The 22,294-nt window shown below is 38.4% G+C and overlaps 3 protein-coding genes across 7 annotated transcripts in view; 2 read left to right on the top strand and 1 right to left on the bottom strand.

Annotated features, from left to right (window-relative positions):
- LOC138363468 (gamma-butyrobetaine dioxygenase-like) overlaps nucleotides 1-2,897 on the top strand; it is a gene marked incomplete at its 5' end in the record, with an annotated part of 8,897 nt that extends 6,000 nt beyond the window's left edge. Inside the window, 1 exon segment of one of the 2 annotated variants that reach the window (XM_069322723.1) lies at nucleotides 1,248-2,897. In XM_069322723.1, the coding sequence (XP_069178824.1) occupies nucleotides 1,248-1,266 (19 nt within the window). 2 annotated transcript variants of the gene reach the window in all.
- LOC123758442 (uncharacterized) lies at nucleotides 2,891-22,294 on the bottom strand. 3 transcript variants are annotated; one of them, XM_069322729.1, is made up of 5 exons: nucleotides 22,253-22,294; nucleotides 12,644-12,850; nucleotides 9,655-9,839; nucleotides 8,493-8,620; nucleotides 2,891-6,826 (listed from the first exon to the last, which is right to left on the bottom strand). In XM_069322729.1, exons 2-5 carry the CDS (start codon nucleotides 12,844-12,846, stop codon nucleotides 6,707-6,709), a joined length of 636 nt encoding a protein of 211 aa, XP_069178830.1. In that variant the 5' UTR covers nucleotides 12,847-12,850; nucleotides 22,253-22,294; the 3' UTR covers nucleotides 2,891-6,706. The 3 variants fall into 3 exon arrangements, with proteins under 3 accessions (XP_069178830.1, XP_045598821.1, XP_045598822.1); XM_045742865.2 differs by lacking the exon at nucleotides 22,253-22,294 and adding an exon at nucleotides 15,076-15,121; XM_045742866.2 differs by lacking the exon at nucleotides 22,253-22,294 and adding an exon at nucleotides 14,836-14,975.
- Nucleotides 16,794-22,294, top strand: part of LOC123758443 (cellular tumor antigen p53) — a 48,670-nt gene continuing 43,169 nt past the window's right edge. For both annotated transcript variants that reach the window (XM_069322727.1, XM_069322726.1), the window contains exon 1: nucleotides 16,794-16,919. The gene's annotated coding sequence lies outside the window, so the exon portion shown is untranslated. The remainder of the gene's footprint in view (nucleotides 16,920-22,294) is intronic.

Below are 22,294 nucleotides of genomic sequence, written 5' to 3'. Positions count from 1 at the left end.
TCATAGTCGGCCATTAAAATGTTGACCAAGTATATTGTACGTGCCTCTTTAGTAACAGCGAGTATATCTTTCCATGTGTTTCAGGACGTGAAGTGCCTCTAGTGTCCAGTCATGATGCTACTCCTCAAGGCCTCGCCAGTGGCAAGATCTCGGCCATTTATTCATCTCGTATTCATTATACAGTATATGGTATTAACTTTAAAATGGAACATAAAGCAATTTTTAGACTTTAACTTTTAGATCAGTCCATAAAATCTAAATGAAGTGTTATCTATGATTCCATTCTTTAGTTTTTACCATTAAGTAAACTTAAGCCATACCTACTTGATTCTTAGTTTCAACAAGAAAAAAAATGTACTGTGTTGCCGGCTTTATGGTACCATTCATGGGGAGGGTTATCACCATAACTCTTTATGTGCATAATGCTGACGTGTATGAAGTAGGTATGAGCTGAGACCATTCCATTATCTTTTCCTTACTGGGATATGGGTCTTTTTGTATCTCGAATCGTAATGAAATTCCTAGAGGCCAATCAAGTTCAAAATGACTTGAATGTCAAATTCATGTGTTCTCTTATAGGGTACTTTTTAAAATATTTTTCCAGGTCTTTTGTAACCATTGCATTAACTAGCATTTTTCTTTAGACTAGCTGAAGATTTAGAATATTGGATATTAACAAGATTGAACTATAGTACTGTACATCATATACCTCAGGATATTTCAAAGAATCTTGCATTCTTCCATCAGTTTTGAGAATCTGAAATTCCATACCCAGTTTCATTTTGGCTACATTTTCTAATCATCCTAATAAATACCCAAAAAAGGTAAGTGTATTGTTAGGTAATGGTGGATTACAAACAACTAGTTAGAAGTGCAGTTTTAATCTTTATACAAAAGGCTTTAATAAATTATCAATTGTGCTTGAAGTGCATTTTTAGTAATCGGTATTTTGCCCTCTGTATAATTGCCAGAATGCATAGTTACATTAACTTGAAGCTAATGTGATTTGATTGTACATTATGTACTAGTTATATCACATCCCAATATTGTAACTGCTATTTTGACAATTCACAAAAGGCAAAGGACTGCATAATAATATTGATTAATCTCCCACACCATCTAAATTGCTATTCACAAACCATTACAGCTTTTTCCAGCTTCCATTTCTCCAAGATTATTTTGACAGCTGGGTTATGCCTTTTCCATTGATTACACGTCGCTAATTAAATTTTTCCTTTTCTCCATAGATTCCACCTCACAGTATGATGTGATGATGGAACAGAAGACTGCAGTCAGGGGCATGACAGCAATGTGGTGTTGGATTTAAATGGCTCTTGCTAGTTTCTTGAGGGACCTCACGTCAGGTAAATGTCTTGTAATATATATTTCTCTACCAAAAGAAATATTTCATAAACGTTCATCAGTTGGCTTTAAAGTTGGCCACAGAAGGCAAAAACTGAATTTATTAAATTGTGGTTCTGGGTTATGCTGCCAAATAACAAGTTTTAAATTGGTTTTAAAAATTTAAAAAATAAAAAAAAAAGTATATTCGTAACTTATTTAATTTTAAAGTACATTGTCTTGCAGAATGCTACACTAATTTTCTTTACTGTGCTCTCTAAAAAAAAAACGTGTAGACCAAACTTATTAGATGGTTCATTTAATGAAGTATTGGAGGCAGATGTCTATTCTGTCCTGTGAGACATGAGCAAGATTCTTTCTATCCCTTTCCCCAGAGATATTTTAATTATCCAATAACTCTTAATTCGTAATACTGTAATTTTTAAGTTTTCTTAATATTTTATGAAACCTACTTAGAAAAAAATATTTAATAGTTTCAAATTAGAATATTTTAAATTTAATTAATTACTGTACTTTGTCTTAATGTTCAATATGATGCCTTGATATATTGCCACATTGAATAGTGAAATTAGTTTTATATTAAATCAAATCTGGCACGCAGTCATGCATGTTTATATTTTTTTAGCACAGTCTATTTTAAATGAATTTAATAAGGGGCACCAGTACATTAGCTTCTATTCATAACTTTTGATGTTAGAATGCGAGGCAAATGACTACAGAAGCCTTCATAAATACAAAAGCAAGCCGTTTTATCTTGTATACACTGTTAATGGATAAAATCAAAATACACTGGTTGGAAAACTTGGGCAGATATTGATCTAATGTACCAATATATAATATGCAAATTGACTTAATTTCTAGGCATGTACTGTAAGTACATAAAAATCATTACGTGTTATTGAAGCACAAATCATAGGTGGTGGAGGAAAAAAAAAGGGACATTTTTTTTAATATTTTGTCGCTTGCTATTCATCTAAATTGGTACATTTGTTATACTTTTTTCAAATGTCAAGATTTTCAGTACAGCATGTATATAGTATTTGATGTCTTGATATGATGTGCATGTTAAGTTTCTGCAACTGTTATAATGGATAAAGTTTGTTGGAAAGAATATTATTCATTATTTTGAAGTGTTCTTCCTATACTATTCTTGGTAAGAATACAGTATATATACCTACTAGCAAAACTGCCATTCATGCCGTATTATGATGATCTCAAAGCTTCACTTGGGCATTAGTTGCCTCCATAAAGCAGTGCTCTGTATACAGTCTTTTAAAACTACCTAAAAGTCCCAAAATGGTTTACATTTGACTTGAGTTGTAGATATTGGAGGTGGAAAAATACAGCCAGAAATGGTATACTGTACTGAGAAAGTGTAAATTTTATATGCTCTAGGAGCTTGAATACAGTAAGTACTCTACCATACAGTATATTGCTAGTTTTAAATTTGTTTATTAATGTGGTGCTCATTATCAAAGGTGGTGCTGTATAAATGTGAATTTTTTGCAGTTGAAAAATAAAACTAATATATACTGTACTTTGTTTTATTTGTACAAAAATATAAAATATGCATAGATAAATTAATTGAATCGTTAGACACCTTAGAGATGGGCTGTAGGAAATAAGTGAAAAATGAGTTGTTATAGCACTTGACTAAGAATTGATAAGCAGAATGAAAGTAAATGCTATCCAACATGAAAATAGTTTTTCCATGTTGCAGGATATTAACACTTTTGGCTGATGCATTTTGCATCCAAAATTAATTTAATTCTGTTTTTCCCTGCTTATTGAGACGTGTCTTAAATGTGCATAATGTCTGTATGTGATGACCCATGTGGCGTCATTGCACCACATGGTAGGCCCATTGTTAGTGTCTAGTGACTGCTGTGGCCTCCCCTTGCATCCAACACGTGTGTCCGTTCCCACTATTTTTCCTCGGCTAAATTGACTCGAAGATGGATAGTGATCAAGGACACGGCTACTCCAGGATGAAAGCGGGGAAAGAAACGCTGTTTCTCCCTCAAAAGATTAGTGTTCCCAAAGAGTACAGCAAAGTGAAACTTGCGCCAACAAAATTCCAGGCTTTCGGAATTCTCTGATCTTGAAAGTTTCTAAAGTGAGGTGGTTGAAACTGAAATGGCAGGTGGAGGAGGAAATTGAAAGTGATGTTGATACTGCCACATGTGCAGTGCCCAATCTGTCCTCTGGTATTTTATCGAGAGATTTGCTGAAATTTATGGTACATTGTAAAACTTGTAATTACCTAAGTGTAATTACCTAAGTGTAGTTACAGGATGAGAGCTACGCTCGTGGTGTCCCGTCTTCCCAGCACTCTTTGTCATATAACGCTTTGAAACTACTGACGGTCTTGGCCTCCACCACCTTCTCACTTAACTTGTTCCAACCGTCTACCACTCTATTTGCGAAGGTGAATTTTCTTATATTTCTTCGGATAGTTTGGTGCATCACATCTTTGTGCATCACAAAGCATGTCTAATGCTTCTAACAAACAGTAAATGGAATGAATGAGGTGTAAGAGCTTGCCAGATATTTTGGATTAAATGTTTATGGGCGTTGTGAAGATGCCAATGATGAGTTTACTGGCAAATGGGTAAATTGTGGCATGTACCTTTTTTCAATGCAATCGATTAATATCAAAAGTAAAGTATTTTCATACTTGTAACACTGCCATTCCCAAAGACAATAAGACAGACTAAAGTTAAAACATTCATGGAATATCTATTACACAAATGCAAAACAATTATACAATCTTCAAAACATTTTTGGATGAAGGCACAATGTTAAGTTTTTGGATTATTAACCTTGAAAGCTAAAGTATGGAGTAAAGCTGTACATGCTAGCTGAATCACACACTTCAAAATCATGGATGTAACTAGTCTGCAGGAATTGTCTTCAATTCAAATGGTTATGGGCTTCATTGATTCATTTATATATAGATAACTACTATAACTGTTCAACTGGGTGAAAAGCTGCTTATACAAAGTGTATACACCTCTGGTACTCAGATTACAGCATGGTGCACCAAACTATCTTCAGCTACATGCAAAAGGTAAACTCCCAATGGATAAAACTGTGTTCAGAAAAAGGACAATACTTTTATAATACTGTGGAAAGATAAGTTTTTATTATGTTGGTCTTTCCATTTGCCCTTGTATGCACAGTACTGGGTATATCCCTTTAGAGAATTCTATTTTGAACAGTATCAAAATGAACTATTGAAAAAGAAAATATGCAAGAAAACTGAAGAGTACACACAATTTAGTGAGTGCACACTCGTGGGAAATGCCAGGCCCACCTTGGAGGGCTGGGCACTCACGGTGGGCAGCTGTGTTGTTACACAGGATACTAATACAGGAGCAAAAAGATGAAAGACGAGTGACATCAGAACTACAGTACAATAAATCCAAAGCAATAAGTATAGAATTGAACATCACATTATAAACTACTTATTTCAGATGACAGCATTAGCAAAATGGAAGAGTTCAAAAACTGTATCACCACCTTTTGAGGTAACTATCACCCAGATAATCAATGCTGTAAAACTGGAATAAACTTGTTTAAAACTAAGTTTACCATAATGGACAACCCAGTAAGCTTTTAAAGCACCCCCCCCCCCCCCCCCAACACACACACACTAGGAAGGATAAGAAACTTGGATGATTGTCATGCCCTTCAAGATGACCTGGACAAAAGTAGTATATGGAGTACCACTTGGCAAATGGAATTTAATGTTAATAAATGCCATGTTATGGAATGTGGAATAGAACATAGACCTCACACAACCTATATATTATGTGAGAAATCTTTAAAGAATTTGATATAAAACTATCTAGAACCACCCCTAGATCTTTATCACCTGAGGACCACAAAGAATATTGTGCGAGGAGCCTATGCCACACTTTTTAACTTCAGAATTGCTTTTAAATACATGGATGGCGATATACTAAAGAAATTGTTCACGACTTTTGTTAGGCCAAAGCTAGAATATGCAGTGCCCATATCTTAAGCAGCACATCAACAAACTGGAAAAGGTGCAAAGACACGCTACTAAGTGGCTACCAGAACTGAAGGGCAAGAGCTACGAGGAGAGGTTAGAGGCATTAAATATGCCAAAACTAGAAGACAGAAGAAAGAGGTGATATGATCACTACATACAAAATAGTAACAGGAATTGGTAAAATCGATAGGGAAGATTTCCAGAGACCTGGAACTTTAAGAACAAAACACTACACTTGGGTAATTACACACACACACAGTGTTGAACGACCAACAAGCCCCAAGATGCAACCCCACAATGGTTGCCACTTTCAGGTACCTATTTACTGCTAGAACAGGAGGCATCGGGTTTAATGCTTTTGTCCTGCAACAGGAGTTAAACCTAGTACCTTTCGGCTATGACCCAACTTGCCACTGGAGACGTTCTGAATAGTTGTTCAAATAATTTTATGTAAGAATGAATGGGCTATAGAAACTAGAATAGGATATCATAAATAAAACCAGAAATTTATATTTGCTTATTAAATAACTTGGATTCCTGTACAGGCCAGAATTTGATATTTTATAGATGTGGGCCCAGGCAACACCAGAAGCTGATGCAATTAGACATTTCTAGCAGTTTCAATTCGAGGCATGGATGGTTACGTAAATGGTCAACAGACGGCTGGAGTGCGGATAAAAAATCTACTGTATACCGTAATCATATTAAAATGTAAATGGTATTCATTAAGTTTGTCAATTTACACAGTACAATATTGACGAATTTATTGCTGTATTTAGAAATAAATGGCAATTTCTAGAATTTAAGAATACATTTGCTGTTACAAAACTTTTTAATACCGAATGTAAATAGCGTGTTCAGAAGGGCATGAAGCACATACCCGGGAAACCTTTGTAAAAGAAGCAATGGAGTTTTCAAAATTATTAAATTAGGATTTATATTATTGTATAAAAAAAGTATTCTTGCTCATTTGACTTTCACTGTGGTACTTGCATTTCAGCCTCTTATACACAGTATAGGCCCAAGATCTAACATTTCATTTTTATTTTCTCTTTAAAGACAATCATAATAATGTTTTCATGGTACAATCATTAAAATACTGTACTTAATGACCCTGGTCTTGGACAAACTATTTCTGAAAAATTTGGATCTACCACAATGGGCGACATTACTTTTATATTGTTTTCTGGACGTCATGTCTCGGTGAATTTTCAGGATCCTTTAGACTTAAAACATTTGGCAGAACTTTCATATTGCAGTAAATTGCTTTCTATTATTACTTCATTTGACCCATCACAGTGAGGGGGGCCAAAACCTTACTAGGCATTAAGCGAGAATTTCATTAATTATATGATTGCGCTGGCGGTTAAGTCCACAGTTCTTTAAGGCCTCCAGCAGTCCTGTCACTGGGTCACCTTCTGCTTGCCTTTTGTATTCTTCTAAAATCTGCAACAGTAAAAGGACAACCATGCAATGTTGCATACACAACTGCTCTGCATTATTTGCACGCATGAATATACACGCACCTCTAGTCCAGTAATGACATAAGTAGTCGTGCACATACATATACAGTATTGAACTGTAAATTCAACTGCTTATAGTAATAATAGTATTTTTTTTTTCATAATTTTATAATTATTCTATACATTATTATTTTTAGTACTACAGTACAAAGGTATGATATATTGTACAGTACAGTACAAGGAAACTTTTATGATTACAGAGGCACCCTCAAAATCTGGACCACCATACAACGCTCTTAAGTGAGTTACGGTATTATCAAAAGGAGGCACGAAGGAATCCATACAACCCTCTAAGTAATGGACCAACTTTGCATACCCGATATCTCCTCCAAATTCTGATCTTTGGAATCTGGGCATTTATTTAAACAGAGCCACGGTGAAATCTGGTTACGTATACTGTAGTAAATTCCAGCAGATAATTTTTTTCTCAATATTTTTTTTTTAATTCGGTATGGGTAATTAGAGGTGCCAGAAATGGTAATCTGGTAATGGCTGATGCCATATCTCCTAGATTATTAATTGGAAGAGGTTTTCAAAATATTTCATCATGATCATTAAGAAGTTTTGGCATGAGAAAAAGTAGATAATTCCCATTTAGGCTGGTACAGTATCAACGTTGAACTACTAACCTTAACCAGGATATAGCTCTACCACAGTGGCCTAACTCCCAGGAACCTATTTACTGCTAGGTCAACGTATGCATTAGGCGAAAGGAAACATGCCCAACCATTTCTGTCTTGTCTGGAAATTGCACCTGGTATCCCCAACTGGGAGTCAAGGATGAATCCAACTGTACTATGAAAATAGATTATACGGCTAGTTTTTATTTTGATTGTGAAGAGCTTTGAATGTGACCCAATATCCTTAAATACCGTTTTATAGCAGTAATAATGTCAGCAAATTTTGCCCGAAAGTAAGTTTGGGGTATGGTAAAATTAATGGACCCATCTTTGAAGAAATTGTACGGCTGGTTTTAATTTAACTATCAAGTTCGAATTAGTTGTTCAAGCCAAATTCTAACCTCCATTGGAGTTGGTGCCAGAAATTTTACTGAAGACTGTCATGAAGCCACATCTCCATAATTATTTATTGGAATGGGTTCCCCTGATCTTTCATGGAAAATCATAAGCTAAATAAACTTTTGAGCCTGGTAAAGTCAATGTGTGTGCTTCTTTTACAATCATTAAGTAGTTGGCCTAGAGGGGGGAGGGGGAATCTTGATATAAGTAGGTACAGGGCTCTCTGTCCTTGCCAATGGAAATTAATGTGTGCCACAAGACGATGGACCACTGAAACTAGGCTTCTTACAGCCATGTCCACTGTCTATCCCAATACAGTACTGTACCAAAATAAATCCAATATAATTTTTCTGCACTAAAATAATAAAGTATAAGTTTATTTGTGAAAAGTACATGATTATAGTATAAATTGTATGTATATTATAAATTTGTAAATGTCACTAATCACAGAGAAAGGCAATAAACCAAAACACTTGTAAAATAGGAGCTTTACTACCACATAATTATTATACGTATACTGTATTAATAAAGCCAAACATATCAAGTTCTACATGCAGACTGTTACTGTACCTGGTATACTTTATCTTTTTGTCGCACAGTGGGTTCACGAAACAGTTCACTGACAAAATTAGCCAAGCCAAGACTACGTCCAAGATCAGCCCAACGTCCTCGTAAATTCTCGCTCAGATACACACACACTGCAAGAAAGTAATAACTATAAATTTATTCATACAATATACAATGGACATGTTGAAGTAGTTATATAGTAGGTAAAGGAGTTTATTATATAAAGTCACAGGTTATACACAGCATTTTGGGCATAATAAAGTTGAGAAGGCTCACTCTATACCTCTTTCAAGTGCTATTACTACCAAATATAATTGCCAAGAGGCATTAATTGCTAGTTGGTCTTCCCAACCTTTAACATGAGTCAGCATCGAAATGCCTACAGCATATCCTGAGGAGGACGGGGAGAGAGAGAGAGAGAGAGAGAGAGAGAGAGAGAGAGAGAGAGAGAGAGAGAGAGAGAGAGAGAGAGAGAGAGAGAGAGAAACAGAGACAGAGATAGAGACAGACAGACAGAGAGAGCACGAGAAAAAAAAATAAAATAAAATAAAATCAAAAGTTGGGACAGAAAGGAGGAAGTGGAAGCAACCAAGTGCTATGCTCAGAATGGAACTTTTCATCTACTGTCAAGACAGTTTAATGAAATAAAAACAGTGTATAATAACAAGTCAAATATCCAATACTGTACAAACTCAACCTGTCCTTTCAACCAGTATGTCTCATTTTGTATGTTATGGTCTCCAACTTACAAATTATAGAATACTCTGAAATGTAGTGGCTCACAAAACTCCACAGCTTCTAGGCGTCGGTTGGTTAGGTTAGGTGGGTTATCTTGAGGTTATTTTGAGATGATTTCGGGGCTTTAGTGTCCCCGCGGCCCGGTCCTCGACCAGGCCTCCACCCCCAGGAAGCAGCCCGTGACAGCTGACTAACACCCAGGTACCTATTTTACTGCTAGGTAACAGGGGCATAGGGTGAAAGAAACTCTGCCCATTGTTTCTCGCCGGCGCCCAGGAACGAACCCAGGATCACAAGTTCAGCGTGCTGTCCGCTCGGCCGACCGGCTCCCAGGTCGGACCGGGTTGCTCCGGTTTGTACATTTATGGTTAGATTAACAATTTGTATTTTGTAAGAGTGGCAACATTAGAAGAATGGGCTGACATACCCTCATCAAAGACTGGGTGATGAAGTAATGGATCAGAATGAGCATTATCATCTTGCTTTACTGAAGGCATTTCCTTCTCGTGGGTATTAGGTAGCAGAGAAACCTTCTTGTATTGCTCTATACGTGCTCTCACCATCTGCGTGTGGGGCCCAACTTGCTCAGTTAGCCACAACAGAATGTCAACTCTGAGGATGTAGTTTAAATTAATTGCTTCAATGGAAAATCTATTTAGAAATACAACTTATTTCAACTTTAATATCAATGTCTTTAATACAGGGAATAAACAATTATATTTTTAATATGTAGTAATCTTCGCAAGTGAAACAAAACTGCATAAACACCTGAAACAATAAATTTAACACTGATGCCCAATATACTTGTGACAGTCTCACCACTTTATCTTCACCTAGAATTACATATTCATATATTCTTGTTATTATTTTTCTACTTGAATATTCTCCATGTCATTGAAGGGAATGGTCTCATATTACTTGAAACATCATCTCTCAGATATGGGTAATGAAAAATGGGGTGAACAGAAGGTAAAATGTGCCATGAAGAGGGAAACTGGATCCAGGAGGATTGGAGTAAACAACTTGGGTACAGACACAGCTGCGGGAAAGACAGAACTAAGGACAGGGATATTCACCAATTAGACGAGTGTTATAGACCTTAACCCTTAAATGACTCAGCTAATTTAAAGTCCTAATGTAAACTAATGTAAAAAAAAATTATTTGGAAAATTGTCGCTTGTGATTGAAGCCATTTAAGGGTCAAGGTCTGCTGCAAAAAGAGAGAATAGAGCAAGACCTCATTTAGAAAGTCAAGGTCCTCTCTGGCTTACATAACATAGAAGTAATTGGAAGCTAATCTGTCCCCTCTCACTAATAATACTGTGCATTTTGATGTCAAAATCCTTAAATGACAAAATATGATGTACTTTAAATCATAGTAGCTCACAAACATTCACATTTTCTATGCCTGGGTTACTAGGTTAGGTTCAGGTGTTTTAGTGCACCATTTTCTGTCCAGTGTGGCAACTCGAGAGGATGGGCTCAGGAGGCACACTAACCCTTAAGAACCTGGAACTAACAACAGCTACTAATACCACAAAGAAAATAAATCATTGCTTGCTAGCCAGGAGGAATCTGTAACCTGAAACTGCAGCCAGGAACCAAACATGGACCCAAGTTCAAATGAGCTGGGCTCATGGTCACTATTCTACAACAGAAACAATAATAAATCTAGTTAAGCCTGACTAGCAGGCAGGCAGAACATATCTGTGGCCTGGTATAGTACTCTCATAGTTGTGCTTGCGGGGGTTGAGCTTCGGATCTTTGGTTTCACCTCTCAACTATCAATCAACTGGTGTACAGATTTCTGAGCCTACTGGGCTCTATCATATCTACAGTACATTCGAAACTCTTTTTAGAATCTGCCTCCACCACATCACTGCCAAATGCATTTCATCTGTTAACTACTCTGACACTGAAAAAAGTTCTTTCAAATGTCCCTGTGGTTCATTTGGGTACTAAGTTTCCACTTGTGTCCCTTTGTTTACGTACCACCCATGCTAAACAGTTTATCTACCCTGTCAATTCCTCTGAGAATTTTATAGGTAGTGATGTTTCCCCTAACTTGTGTCTTTCAGTGTCGTGAGGTTTAGTTCCAGCAATCTTTCCTCGTAGCTCATACTGTACTCTTTAGCTCGGGGCCTAGCCTGGTGACGTATCTCTGAACCTTTTCTAACTTCACGTGTTAGTTGGTCCATGTTTTTCTATTATATTAAAAAATGTAGACTAAACTATTTTTGTCTATATACACTATATACATTATACAAAACAAAAAGAATTTTGAATGGAACTATAGAGGGGGCAGGTAATTTTCCACATATAAATGAAAAATTATATGTGAAAAGTAATTTTTGGTTGGTCTGATTTAAACTCCAGAAAAGAATTAGAACAAAAGAGGCAATAAAGCCATAGGACTTCAAATGAAAAGTAGTGATATAATATACTGTAATAAACAAATTATGATTTGTCCCTTATAATAATGATTAGTCATGTGCATGCAAAAGCATTCTGGACCTCATTATGTGCTGAATATGTAGCTGCAAAGTGGAGGGAGCATTAAACATTAATGTTAAAATATTGTATGTGTTTTATCAAGTGCAGTGGCAAAAAGTGACCATTTGGAGGTCTCAGGGGGGGGGGGGGAATTATCAGGGATAAGCACCAAGCAATTACAACTATGCAGGACTTGAAAGGGGTCAGGATAAGTATTTGGGTTGGGATGGGGGAAAAGGAATGGTGCCCAACCACTTGGACGGTCGGGGATTGAACGCTGACCTGCATGAAGCGAGACCGTCGCTCTACTGTCCAGCCCAAGTGGTTGGGAGGATGGTAGACATTAGGAGACATTTGGAGGTCTCAGGCATATAACCCTATTTTTCCCATAAACTATACTTTTAAGCTGGATTGTGAAACTTTTGAAGGAATATATCCTGTGATATTTAGAAATATCTTATTCATTAGACAATATTAATTTGTTCTTGTTGTAGAAATCTTTATTATGATTTGTAATTCCCTTCTTATAAGTTTGATTTGTGTTAATTCAGGATATCATGCAGGAACCAAGTAGATTAAAGCTGTGAAAACCATATTCAAGTACAGTATATGATTTTCCTCCAGCTACTTCGTAACCCATATGCAAATTAAAAAATGCATGTATACAGGCATACAATATAAAAGAGTAATATTTGACATATGTCCTGCATGTCATTCTGCCGACTATGGTCACATGTTGAAAATTTCATTTGAAAATTCAGCTGAAAAAGCTCAGCAATACTTGTGAAACCTTTGACAAGCCCCCAGTTTCATGTTGCCCTTGAGGCCACTAGTGATGATGACTTTTAGGTAAATATATGAATCAAAATTTAATGCATTCTCTTTATAGTCACTACAAACAGCTTTATGCAGGGATAGCTTACTTCTGAGGTGTAAGAAGCATCCATTTTTCCAGTAGAATCAGAGCAGAAGACAGATCAGCACATCTACTGATCTCTCGCATTCGTGGAAACTCCCCAACCGAGCTAGAAACTCCCAACAGAGCTAAACGAACTTGTGCCATTTGCTCGGCACTTAACTGCAGCCAAGTACTGCAAATCTCATCCTTAAGATCAGAGTAAGCCATCTTTCTGGAAAATAAACACGTTAAAATAACATTAATACCCTAATACATACTGAATTATAAAGTACTGTACACAAAACTGTTTTAAAGCAGCATATATTAAGTATATACAGTACTATATACATGCAAGATTAATATTTTACATACACAAATACCTTTTCAAATAAATAAAAACTAGAGAATTGTAACCTGAATCATCCCACATGAAAAAGAGCATACAGTATTAAGAAACCAATCATTAGCTTACACCAGGGGTACCTTGACCTTGAGGTGCTTCCGGGGCTTAGCGTCCCCGCGGCCCGGTCGTCGACCAGGCCTCCTCCCACCTCAGGGGTGGGGAACCTTTCATCATACAAATGCTGTATTTTACTCGGTGAAGATTTCATAAGGCCGCACTTTGTATCATGTGCTAAATGCATTCAAACGTGAAAACAAACTTACAGATTGTTTCATTAATATAAAATGTGTTTGAAGGTAGTACAGAGTACTGTACCATAAAAGGCCACAGGTACAGTACTTTCGATTCCCCTCCGGCCCTACACCAATACAATGTCTTTTTTTTTTTTTTTTTTTTTTTTTTTATTATTTTCTACCACAGACGTGGCCACACATTTACAATGCTAACCAGCATATATACATTTTCTTCTGTCCTCCATGGACAGGGTTAGAGAAGTGTTAAACATACAGTTCAAGGGTTTATTGAACACTCAACCACAGAAGGTGATTCGGTGCTTTTAAAATGCTAAGCTAACCTACATACGTAAATACATAGATACACAGATTTACGTATGCCCTACATAAAGTATTAGATGTGTCTTTTACATAGTGTCATTAATGTACATTCACAAAGGTGAAATGTAATTCATTAATGAAAATTCATGAAATGATTAATATGTCTTTTACAAGCTCTATATCTTACATATTCTTTTCGAATATCAGCTACGGTACAACACATTTAGCATCACCATACTGTACCTTTGACACACACATGCTTAAGTCTATGAAGGCCACATACCCTCTTACATACCCAAGCATGGACAGGATGGAAACAGGCAAATTGGGCACTGAATAGTTTGGATAATTACCACATAAATTGACTGAAATCGTTGGAGGATATTTAATATCTTACGGTGTATCTAAATAGTACAGCACTCCAAACGCCTATTTCAAATGGAAGCAGATAATTTTGAACAGCAGATAGTTTGCACGTGCAATTTTCAAACCTAGATTAATCTAAAAGAATCTAAGATATAAGAAAAGTGTGAAGCATATTCCGTGAAGTATATTCATATGGAATATGAATATGACAGGACAGGAAAGTATACTTTTATCCTAGGTCATGTTTAGGACTAAGGCATACTCGCTGGTTGGTAAGGTACTATGGTAGCCTTAAGTATACTATGGTAGCCTTAAGTATACTATGGTAGCCTTAAGTATACTATGGTAGCCTTAAGTATACTATGGTAGCCTTAAGTATACTATGGTAGCCTTAAGTATACTATGGTAGCCTTAAGTATACTATGGTAGCCTTAAGTATACTATGGCAGCCTTAGGTATACTATGGCAGCCTTAGGTATACTATGGTAGCCTTAAGTATACTATGGTAGCCTTAAGTATACTATGGTAGCCTTAAGTATACTATGGTAGCCTTAAGTATACTATGGTAGCCTTAAGTATACTATGGTAACCTTAAGTATACTATGGTAGCCATAAGTATACTATGGTAGCCTTAAGTATACTATGGTAACCTTAAGTATACTATGGTAGCCATAACTATACTATGGTAGCCTTAAGTATACTATGGTAGCCTTAAGTATACTATGGTAGCCTTAAGGTTGGTAGAGGTTGTTGTTGGTATGAAAGAGAGGGACGGGGCTAAGCCTCATGTACCTCTCCAGAGGCTGATGATTGATTGATTGATAAAGATTAAGCCACCCAAAAGTTGGCACGGGCATGAATAGCCCGTAAATGGTGACCCTTTTGAGCCATTACCAGTATCAAGAGCTGATACTGGAGATCTGTGGAGGTGTGACTGCACCCTGCGTGACGGGAGATGTCTCCCGTTTGAGGCTGATTGATTGATAAAGATTAAGCCACCCCAAGAAGTGGCACGGGCATGAATAGCCCGTAAAGAGGCTGATGATGAGCACCAAAATATTATGTTGTGTTGATTTAGGGGCGACGACGATCATGGGATCGGATGCGCCCAAACACCAAAATATTAGCTCCCACCTGTTGCTTGTTGTTGACTGTGTCAGCTGTTCAAGGCAGCCCGAGTGTAAACTCACCTCATATATTGAACATGGACATATTGGCCAAATTACTTATTCATTATGAATTACCTATTTAGGGTTAATTCATTTATTTATATTATAAACATAAACAGGGGATTACTATAAAATTAGATGTAATGGGTTATTGTATTTTAAAGTATGATGATTGAGCGGTATATTCCAGCCCGCGATAATGTAATATATATATTTAGTGAAGCAAATTAATGATTTTGTAATGATATTAAATAGCTATGTATAAAACATGAATAATATGCCACATATAATATGTAATAATATGCTATTCGGTTAGATTTTTTGCGAAAAACGTTTTGCGTAATCCTGTAGTTGCTTCATTAGTATGTGTAACTCCTGTCCCTACATTTGTACATTACCCTTATGTTCTTTGTATACACATTCTTTTGGATAAACATGAATTGATTGATTGATATATTTGATAGGAAGGTTATGCCATATTAGAAGATATTAAGCTTACGAATATCTGAAGAAGAAATTATTTTCTTATTGTAAATAAGTAGGTTTGAGTAGCAACATTTGCAAATTTGCCGATGATACGAAAATCGGTAGGGAAATTAATTCGGAGGAGGACTCACTATCACTTCAAGTTGATCTAGATAGGGTTTTGAAATGGTCAAAGGATTGGCAGATGCAGTTTAATGCTGATAAATGTAAAGTTCTGAGGTTAGGTAATGATGATAGAGTTACAAGATACGAGCTAGATGGTGTTGTGATTGCGAAAGTCGGATTGCGAAAGGGATCTGGGAGTTATGATTAGTAAGAATTTAAAACAAAAGGATCAATGCATAAATGTTCGTAATAAGGCAAATCGGACACTTGGATTTATTAATCGCAGCGTTAGTAACAAGACACCTGGTGTGGTTCTCAAGCTATATCTTGCTCTAGTTAGGCCCCATTTAGATTATGCAGTTCAGTTTTGGTCGCCATATTATAGAATGGATATAAATTCACTTGAACGTGTCCAGCGTAGGATGACTAAGTTAATTCCCCAAATTAGAAATCTTTCATATGAAGAAAGATTAACAAAGCTTAAGTTGCATTCACTGGAAAGGCGAAGAGTTAGGGGTGACATGATAGAGGTTTACAAGTGGATGAATGGACATAACCGGGGGGATATTAATAGGGTATTAAAAGTATCAACACAGGACAGAACACGAAACAATGGATATAAATTGGATAAGTTTAGATTTAGGAAAGACTTGGGTAAATACTGGTTCAGTAACAGGGTTGTTGATTTGTGGAACCAATTGCCGCGTAACATTGTGGAGGTGGGGTCCCTCGATTGTTTCAAGCACGGGTTGGACAAGTATATGAGTGGGATTGGGTGGTTATAGAATAGGAGCTGCCTCGTATGGGCCAATAGGCCTTCTGCAGTTACCTTTGTTCTTATGTTCTTATGTTCTTAAATATTAATATTAGAGTAATTTAGTAATTGAGTTTAAAGATAAGCAATACTAAAAAAAACAAGGAAATATTTGGCAGAGAGGATTCTAAAAAAAAAATAAAGAGGTCCCTTCATGACATCACAGTGACGTCATAACTCAAAAAATAAAATAGCAAAACCAAATTACTTGATTCGTTAGATTAGGTTAGTGTAGCACAGATTAGTGTAGATTAACTTAGATTAGATTCGAGTATGTTTGTAAATTATGGTCCACAATGATATTTGAAATGACAAGCGCGGGGTCCCTGAGGAATGTGTCATTGTTGTTGTTGTGATGTGAAGTTTCTCACCGGACTGAGTTTTGGCGCCTTTTCTCATATTTGGTGAGTCTTCTAACTCAGCTGTGTATAATGTAGCTTATATCTCGACATGTCGAGGCTCTATGTCTTCTGACTATTATGGAATGAAGGAATTGCATCAATAGTGTGTAGATTTCTTGGTGATAATTGAGTTAGTGTTGAGTGGTTGAGTCATTACCTCCTCGGCTTGGCTCTCTTAAGGCTTTTATTGGGTTGATTTGGCCTAACTTGCTTTGTATTTGGCTTGATTTTGCTTTCTCTGGCTTAATTAGACGTTTTTTGTGGCTTTAGTGGACGGGACTTGGCTGGCGGGTTGACGGGACTTGGCTGGCGGGTTGACGGGACTTGGCTGGCGGGTTGACGGGACTTGGCTGGCGGGTTGACGGGACTTGGCTGGCGGGTTGACGGGACTTGGCTGGCGGGTTGACGGGACTTGGCTGGCGGGTTGACGGGACTTGGCTGGCGGGTTGACGGGACTTGGCTGGCGGGTTGACGGGACTTGGCTGGCGGGTTGACGGGACTTGGCTGGCGGGTTGACGGAACTTGGCTGGCGGGTTGACGGAACTTGGCTGGCGGGTTGACTTGACTTCGCTGGCGGGTTGACGGGACTTGGCTGGCGGGTTGACAGGACTTGGCTGGCGGGTTGACAGGACTTGGCTGGCGGGTTGACAGGATTTGGCTGGTGGGTAGACGGGACTTGGCTGGCGGGATGCCAGCGTGCACTTTCACTGGTATGAAGGAACATGACGAACGTAATTATGAGGAGAGAGCCACTAAGTCATCATGACTATCTAGCACATGGAAGGGCTATGAGGACAGTATAGGGGCCGAGTGTGAGGACAGAGTGAGGGAATGGTGCCAAGAAGGCCGAATATTGGATAGCAACAGTTAGCATGGTGTTATGTCACTAGGATAAATTGTTAAGTTCATGTAGTTAACTTACAGCACTTACAACTGTAGCAGTAATCCTACAGCAGTTTTCTGGAGGCTACAGGTACAGTACATTACAACATGAAGCAGTTAGCATAAATATTATTGTCTTGCCTAACCGAACTCATGACGATGCGGGAACCATAGGATAGGTTGTACAGTATGTGTGGGCGTACAAAACTTAAAAATGTGGAGAATATAGTACAGTATTTAAAAATGAGTTACCTATGGATGAAACATCCAGTGTGCAAATTGTATGTTATTGTTGGTTGAGGGGCGATGACGATCGAGGGATCGGATGCGCCTCAAATTGTTTGTATATATTCTTCATTCTGGAGTTTGACCCAACTAGTATTTGGGTCAACCCATTTAAGGAGTTTGAAAATTATGTGGTGATGTATGGGGGGGGGGGGACATGTACCCTTCTTGAGGTTATCTTGAGATGATTTCGGGGCTTTAGTGTCCCCGCGGCCCGGTCCTCGACCAGGCCTCCACCCCCAGGAAGCAGCCTGTGACAGCTGACTAACACCCAGGTACCTATTTACTGCTAGGTAACAGGGGCATTCAGGGTGAAAGAAACTTTGCCCATTTGTTTCTGCCTCGTGCGGGAATCGAACCCGCGCCACAGAATTACAAATCCTGCGCGCTATCCACCAGGCTATGAGACCTGTCTCATCAGGAATTTAAATTCACCCAAATAAATTATGAGGCCATCAATCTACATTGTAATCTAGTCAGGTTACTTATTGCTCAAGTCACGTCAAAAAATCCAGAAACCCTCCAAAAAATCTTGAAATCATCTCGATACATGTAAGTCGATAAACATGATTTTTTTTTCTCAAGACAAATACTAGTATAAGCTACACATTAAATCCGTTACCATCTCTGAAGGCTTCAGATTATTTCTGTAAGCTTTTCTTTTATCTTTCCAGGGCAAACATTTGTGTGTTGCCTCCCGCTAGAGACTAGTATTTTTACTGCAGAGCTTTATGTAATTGTATATGCTTTATGGCAGTTACTTTTCATAAGGCAACATTCATTATAATAGTTGACTCATGCTCGTATGACCTTACAGGTTTTGGCCCTTTAGTGCTCATGATGATCGAAATTCAATATTGGCTGCCCCTAATCTTTAGCAGATAAGACAATTAAATTTTGCTGGGTTCCCAGCCATATTGGGGTTCACTTTAATGGATGGTCATTAGAGGCACCTAAAGAAGTCTTTTATGTCTGTCCTATCTCCCAGAAGTACATTCCTTACTCAGATTTATACCCCATGATTCATATTGCCATTCCCAAGCACTGGAGAAATAGGTGGTTAGGTATTCCGAAGAACAAATTGTGCACAATTAAATGTGGCCTATCACCACGGTCTTCTTCCTGTCACTGTAACATGAAGTGGGAAACATCTTTGGTTTTGTTGTGTGTTGTCAGCTCTTGAACAACTCTTGGCATAGTGATAACACAAACACCCTACACCTTGTGAGCGATTTGGTCTGGGTTCGTATCCTGACCAGGGAGGATTCATTAGGCACTACTCATTAACTATTCACCCAGCAGTAATTGAGTACCTGACTATAAACCAATTTGCAGGTCATGTTCCAGGGAAAGCCAGTAGGGTAAGGCTTACCATGAGCTATGGGAAGGAAAAGCTTTTGACCTGCTAACAGGAGTCGGATGTCATCTGTTCCTGTACCCACCTGTGTAAAAAAAAAAAACTTGTAGGCTATTAATAGAACAAAATCCTGCACCTTTCTGTCAGAGCTGCATTATTTACCAGAATTTACCTGAGGGCCACTATCTAGTGACCTCAGTGAGGACAGGAAGCTGATGGCTTGTCAAAGGTCCCCCCCATTTGTACTGATGATTTTATCATGCTGGGTGGCTGCACACTAATAGTTGCACACTTCCTAGTAGCATGTCCTGATTTTCAGGTTTATAGGGAATATTATTTTCCCAGTGCTCCTGTGCATTAAGTTTCCCTTGATAAAATCCTTGGTGAGTCTGATGCCTTTGACATGATTCATGTCTTTTTGCTCTCACATTGACACTGAAAAATATAATCCAAGAATTTCTGATTGTTCTGTGCCAGACAGTATACAGTCTTCCTTGCTTGGTGCCTTCTGTTTATAATTACTTAGCCAAGGGAAAGTATTGTACTACCAGATTAGAGAAATCATCAACAGCATCATGGCAAGGTAACTGAGAAAAGAAGAATTGAAGAACAAGTAAAGAATCTGCAGGCGATGAGTCACAATAACGTGGCTGAAGTATATTGACCAGACCACACTAGAAAGTGAACGGACGACGACATTTCGGTCTGTCCTGGACCATTCTCAAGTCGATTGTGATCGACTTGAGAATGGTCCAGGACGGACCGAAACGTCGTCGTCCCTTCACTTTCTAGTGTGTGATCTGGTCAATCAAGTTAAGAATCTGTACATTATACATAGTAGTTTGGGAGGGAAACAGCAGCTGAGCAGTTGAATTGCAGAATCTGCAGTACGAGAAGTAGATACCACCTTCATTCCTACTCGAGAGACTGCGTTCCAACGATACATTATAAATGTTCATATTATACATAACACACATCACATTGAGTTAGGAAAACTTTACTTGCCAAATATAGATTCTGTTTATGAAAGATTCCTCAATGAAGATAATGTAAGTTTAAGGTTGATAATTGTTAATCTTGAGACAGTAAAGCCTCAACTGTGTCTGGGTGCATGTAGCAGGATGGACAAAGCAGAGGGTTTTCTTCCTATTAGGTGTGCAGAACAGGTGGTTATGGCATATGTTCACTCACAGGATGAGTAATGCTGCCGGATTATCTCTTTCCCTCTGGATCAATTTATATTTATATTTATATAATATATATATATATATATATACTGTATATGCAAACAAGCTTGAATGATCCCCAAGCATATATGCGACTGGAAACTCCATACCCCAGAAGTGACTCGAACCCGGGACAGCCAGGAGCACAATGCATCTGGTGTACACGGTACCTTAACCACTCGACCATCCATTACCACACAAAAGACAATGGTAGCCGAGGATATATATAATATATATATATATATAATATATATATATATTATACTGTATATGCATACATACGTACATACAATGGGCCTGATAGCTGAATGGACAGTTCTCTGCACTCGTAATTCTAGGCTCCGGGTTCGATTCCCGGTAATGGCAGAAACAAAATGGGCAGAGATTCTTTCACCCTGATGCCCCTGTTACCTAGCAGAAAATAGGTACCTGGGAGTTACAGTTGTTATGGGCTGCTTTCTTGGGTGTGTGTGTGGGGGGGGGGGGAGTTAGTAGTTAATAACAGTTGACTGACTGACAGTTGAGAGGAAGACAGAAAGAGCAGAGCTCAACCCCCCCCCTCCCCCCCCAAGCACAGCTAGGAGAATACAATCGTTCTTGTACAGCCACTAGCACGCATAGCATTCCGGGCAGGTCCTTAATCCTAATTTTCCCCACCAAATCGTTTAAAATCCAGGTACCCATTCACTGCTGGGTGAACAGAGGCTACAGTTAAGGATAGGCGCCCAGTCAATCCTCCCCGGCCAGGGGTACGAACACAGTTCAACGCGCTCGGGAAGCTCCGGGCGAGTGTCTTACCACTGTGCCACGGGGACTGCTAATATTTATTAGCTGCTTAACTGCTGCTTTATATTTAAACCATTACTGTCTTTCTAATTATGTGTTCTTTACAAACTGGTAAAGTTTGTATGCGCTTTACGCTTTCCGAGTTCATTCACAAAGGCTTTATTCTCGTTTGACAAGGTTAGAAATGTTTTATTTGTAATTGAAAACAGTTTGCAGGCTTTGAGGTTGAAAGGGGGGGGAGCAGGCCTTGTGGTTGAAAGGGGGGGGGCAGGCCTTGTGGTTGAAGGGGGGGGGGGCAGGCCTTGTGGTTGAAGGGGGGGGGGCAGACCCTGTGGTTGAAGGGGGGGCCCAGGCCCTGTGGTTGAAGGGGGAGGGGCAGGCCCTGTGGTTGAGGATTGGGGGGGGGAGGGGAATACCGGAGTCAAGGCCACACTCATTCACCTCCACACAGTAAACAAACCCCAGGCTCAAGTATCTCAGCTAAACTTCAAACCCCGACAATAGTATAGTCTTTAATACTCCGGTAGTCTTTAAGTAATACACATTACAAGGTTAGTTACAGTATATCAGCATAAAATTATTGTGAACAAAGAATATTGTAAAGACAATACTCCATTATCTAGTTATACACACACGCTCACCATATATATATAGCAGTAAACATTAAAATCTTGACCAAGTTTGGTCTGACATAGTGAGAACTTTAATATAAACACAAGAGACTGTTTAGCCCAGCAGGTGAGCTGACGGGAGGGGTAGAACAGGGAAGATATGAGTGTGTAGAAACAATTCCAGCTTACCTGGCCCCTGCTGGGTCCTGCCCTGGGGGTGGACGCCTGGCC

Source organism: Procambarus clarkii, chromosome 11 (assembly GCF_040958095.1).
Source record: "Procambarus clarkii isolate CNS0578487 chromosome 11, FALCON_Pclarkii_2.0, whole genome shotgun sequence".
NCBI classification, from domain to species: Eukaryota; Metazoa; Arthropoda; class Malacostraca; order Decapoda; family Cambaridae; genus Procambarus; species Procambarus clarkii.
The sequence above is the reverse complement of the archived record's forward strand: the minus strand, read 5'-3'. Positions and strand labels throughout refer to the sequence as shown.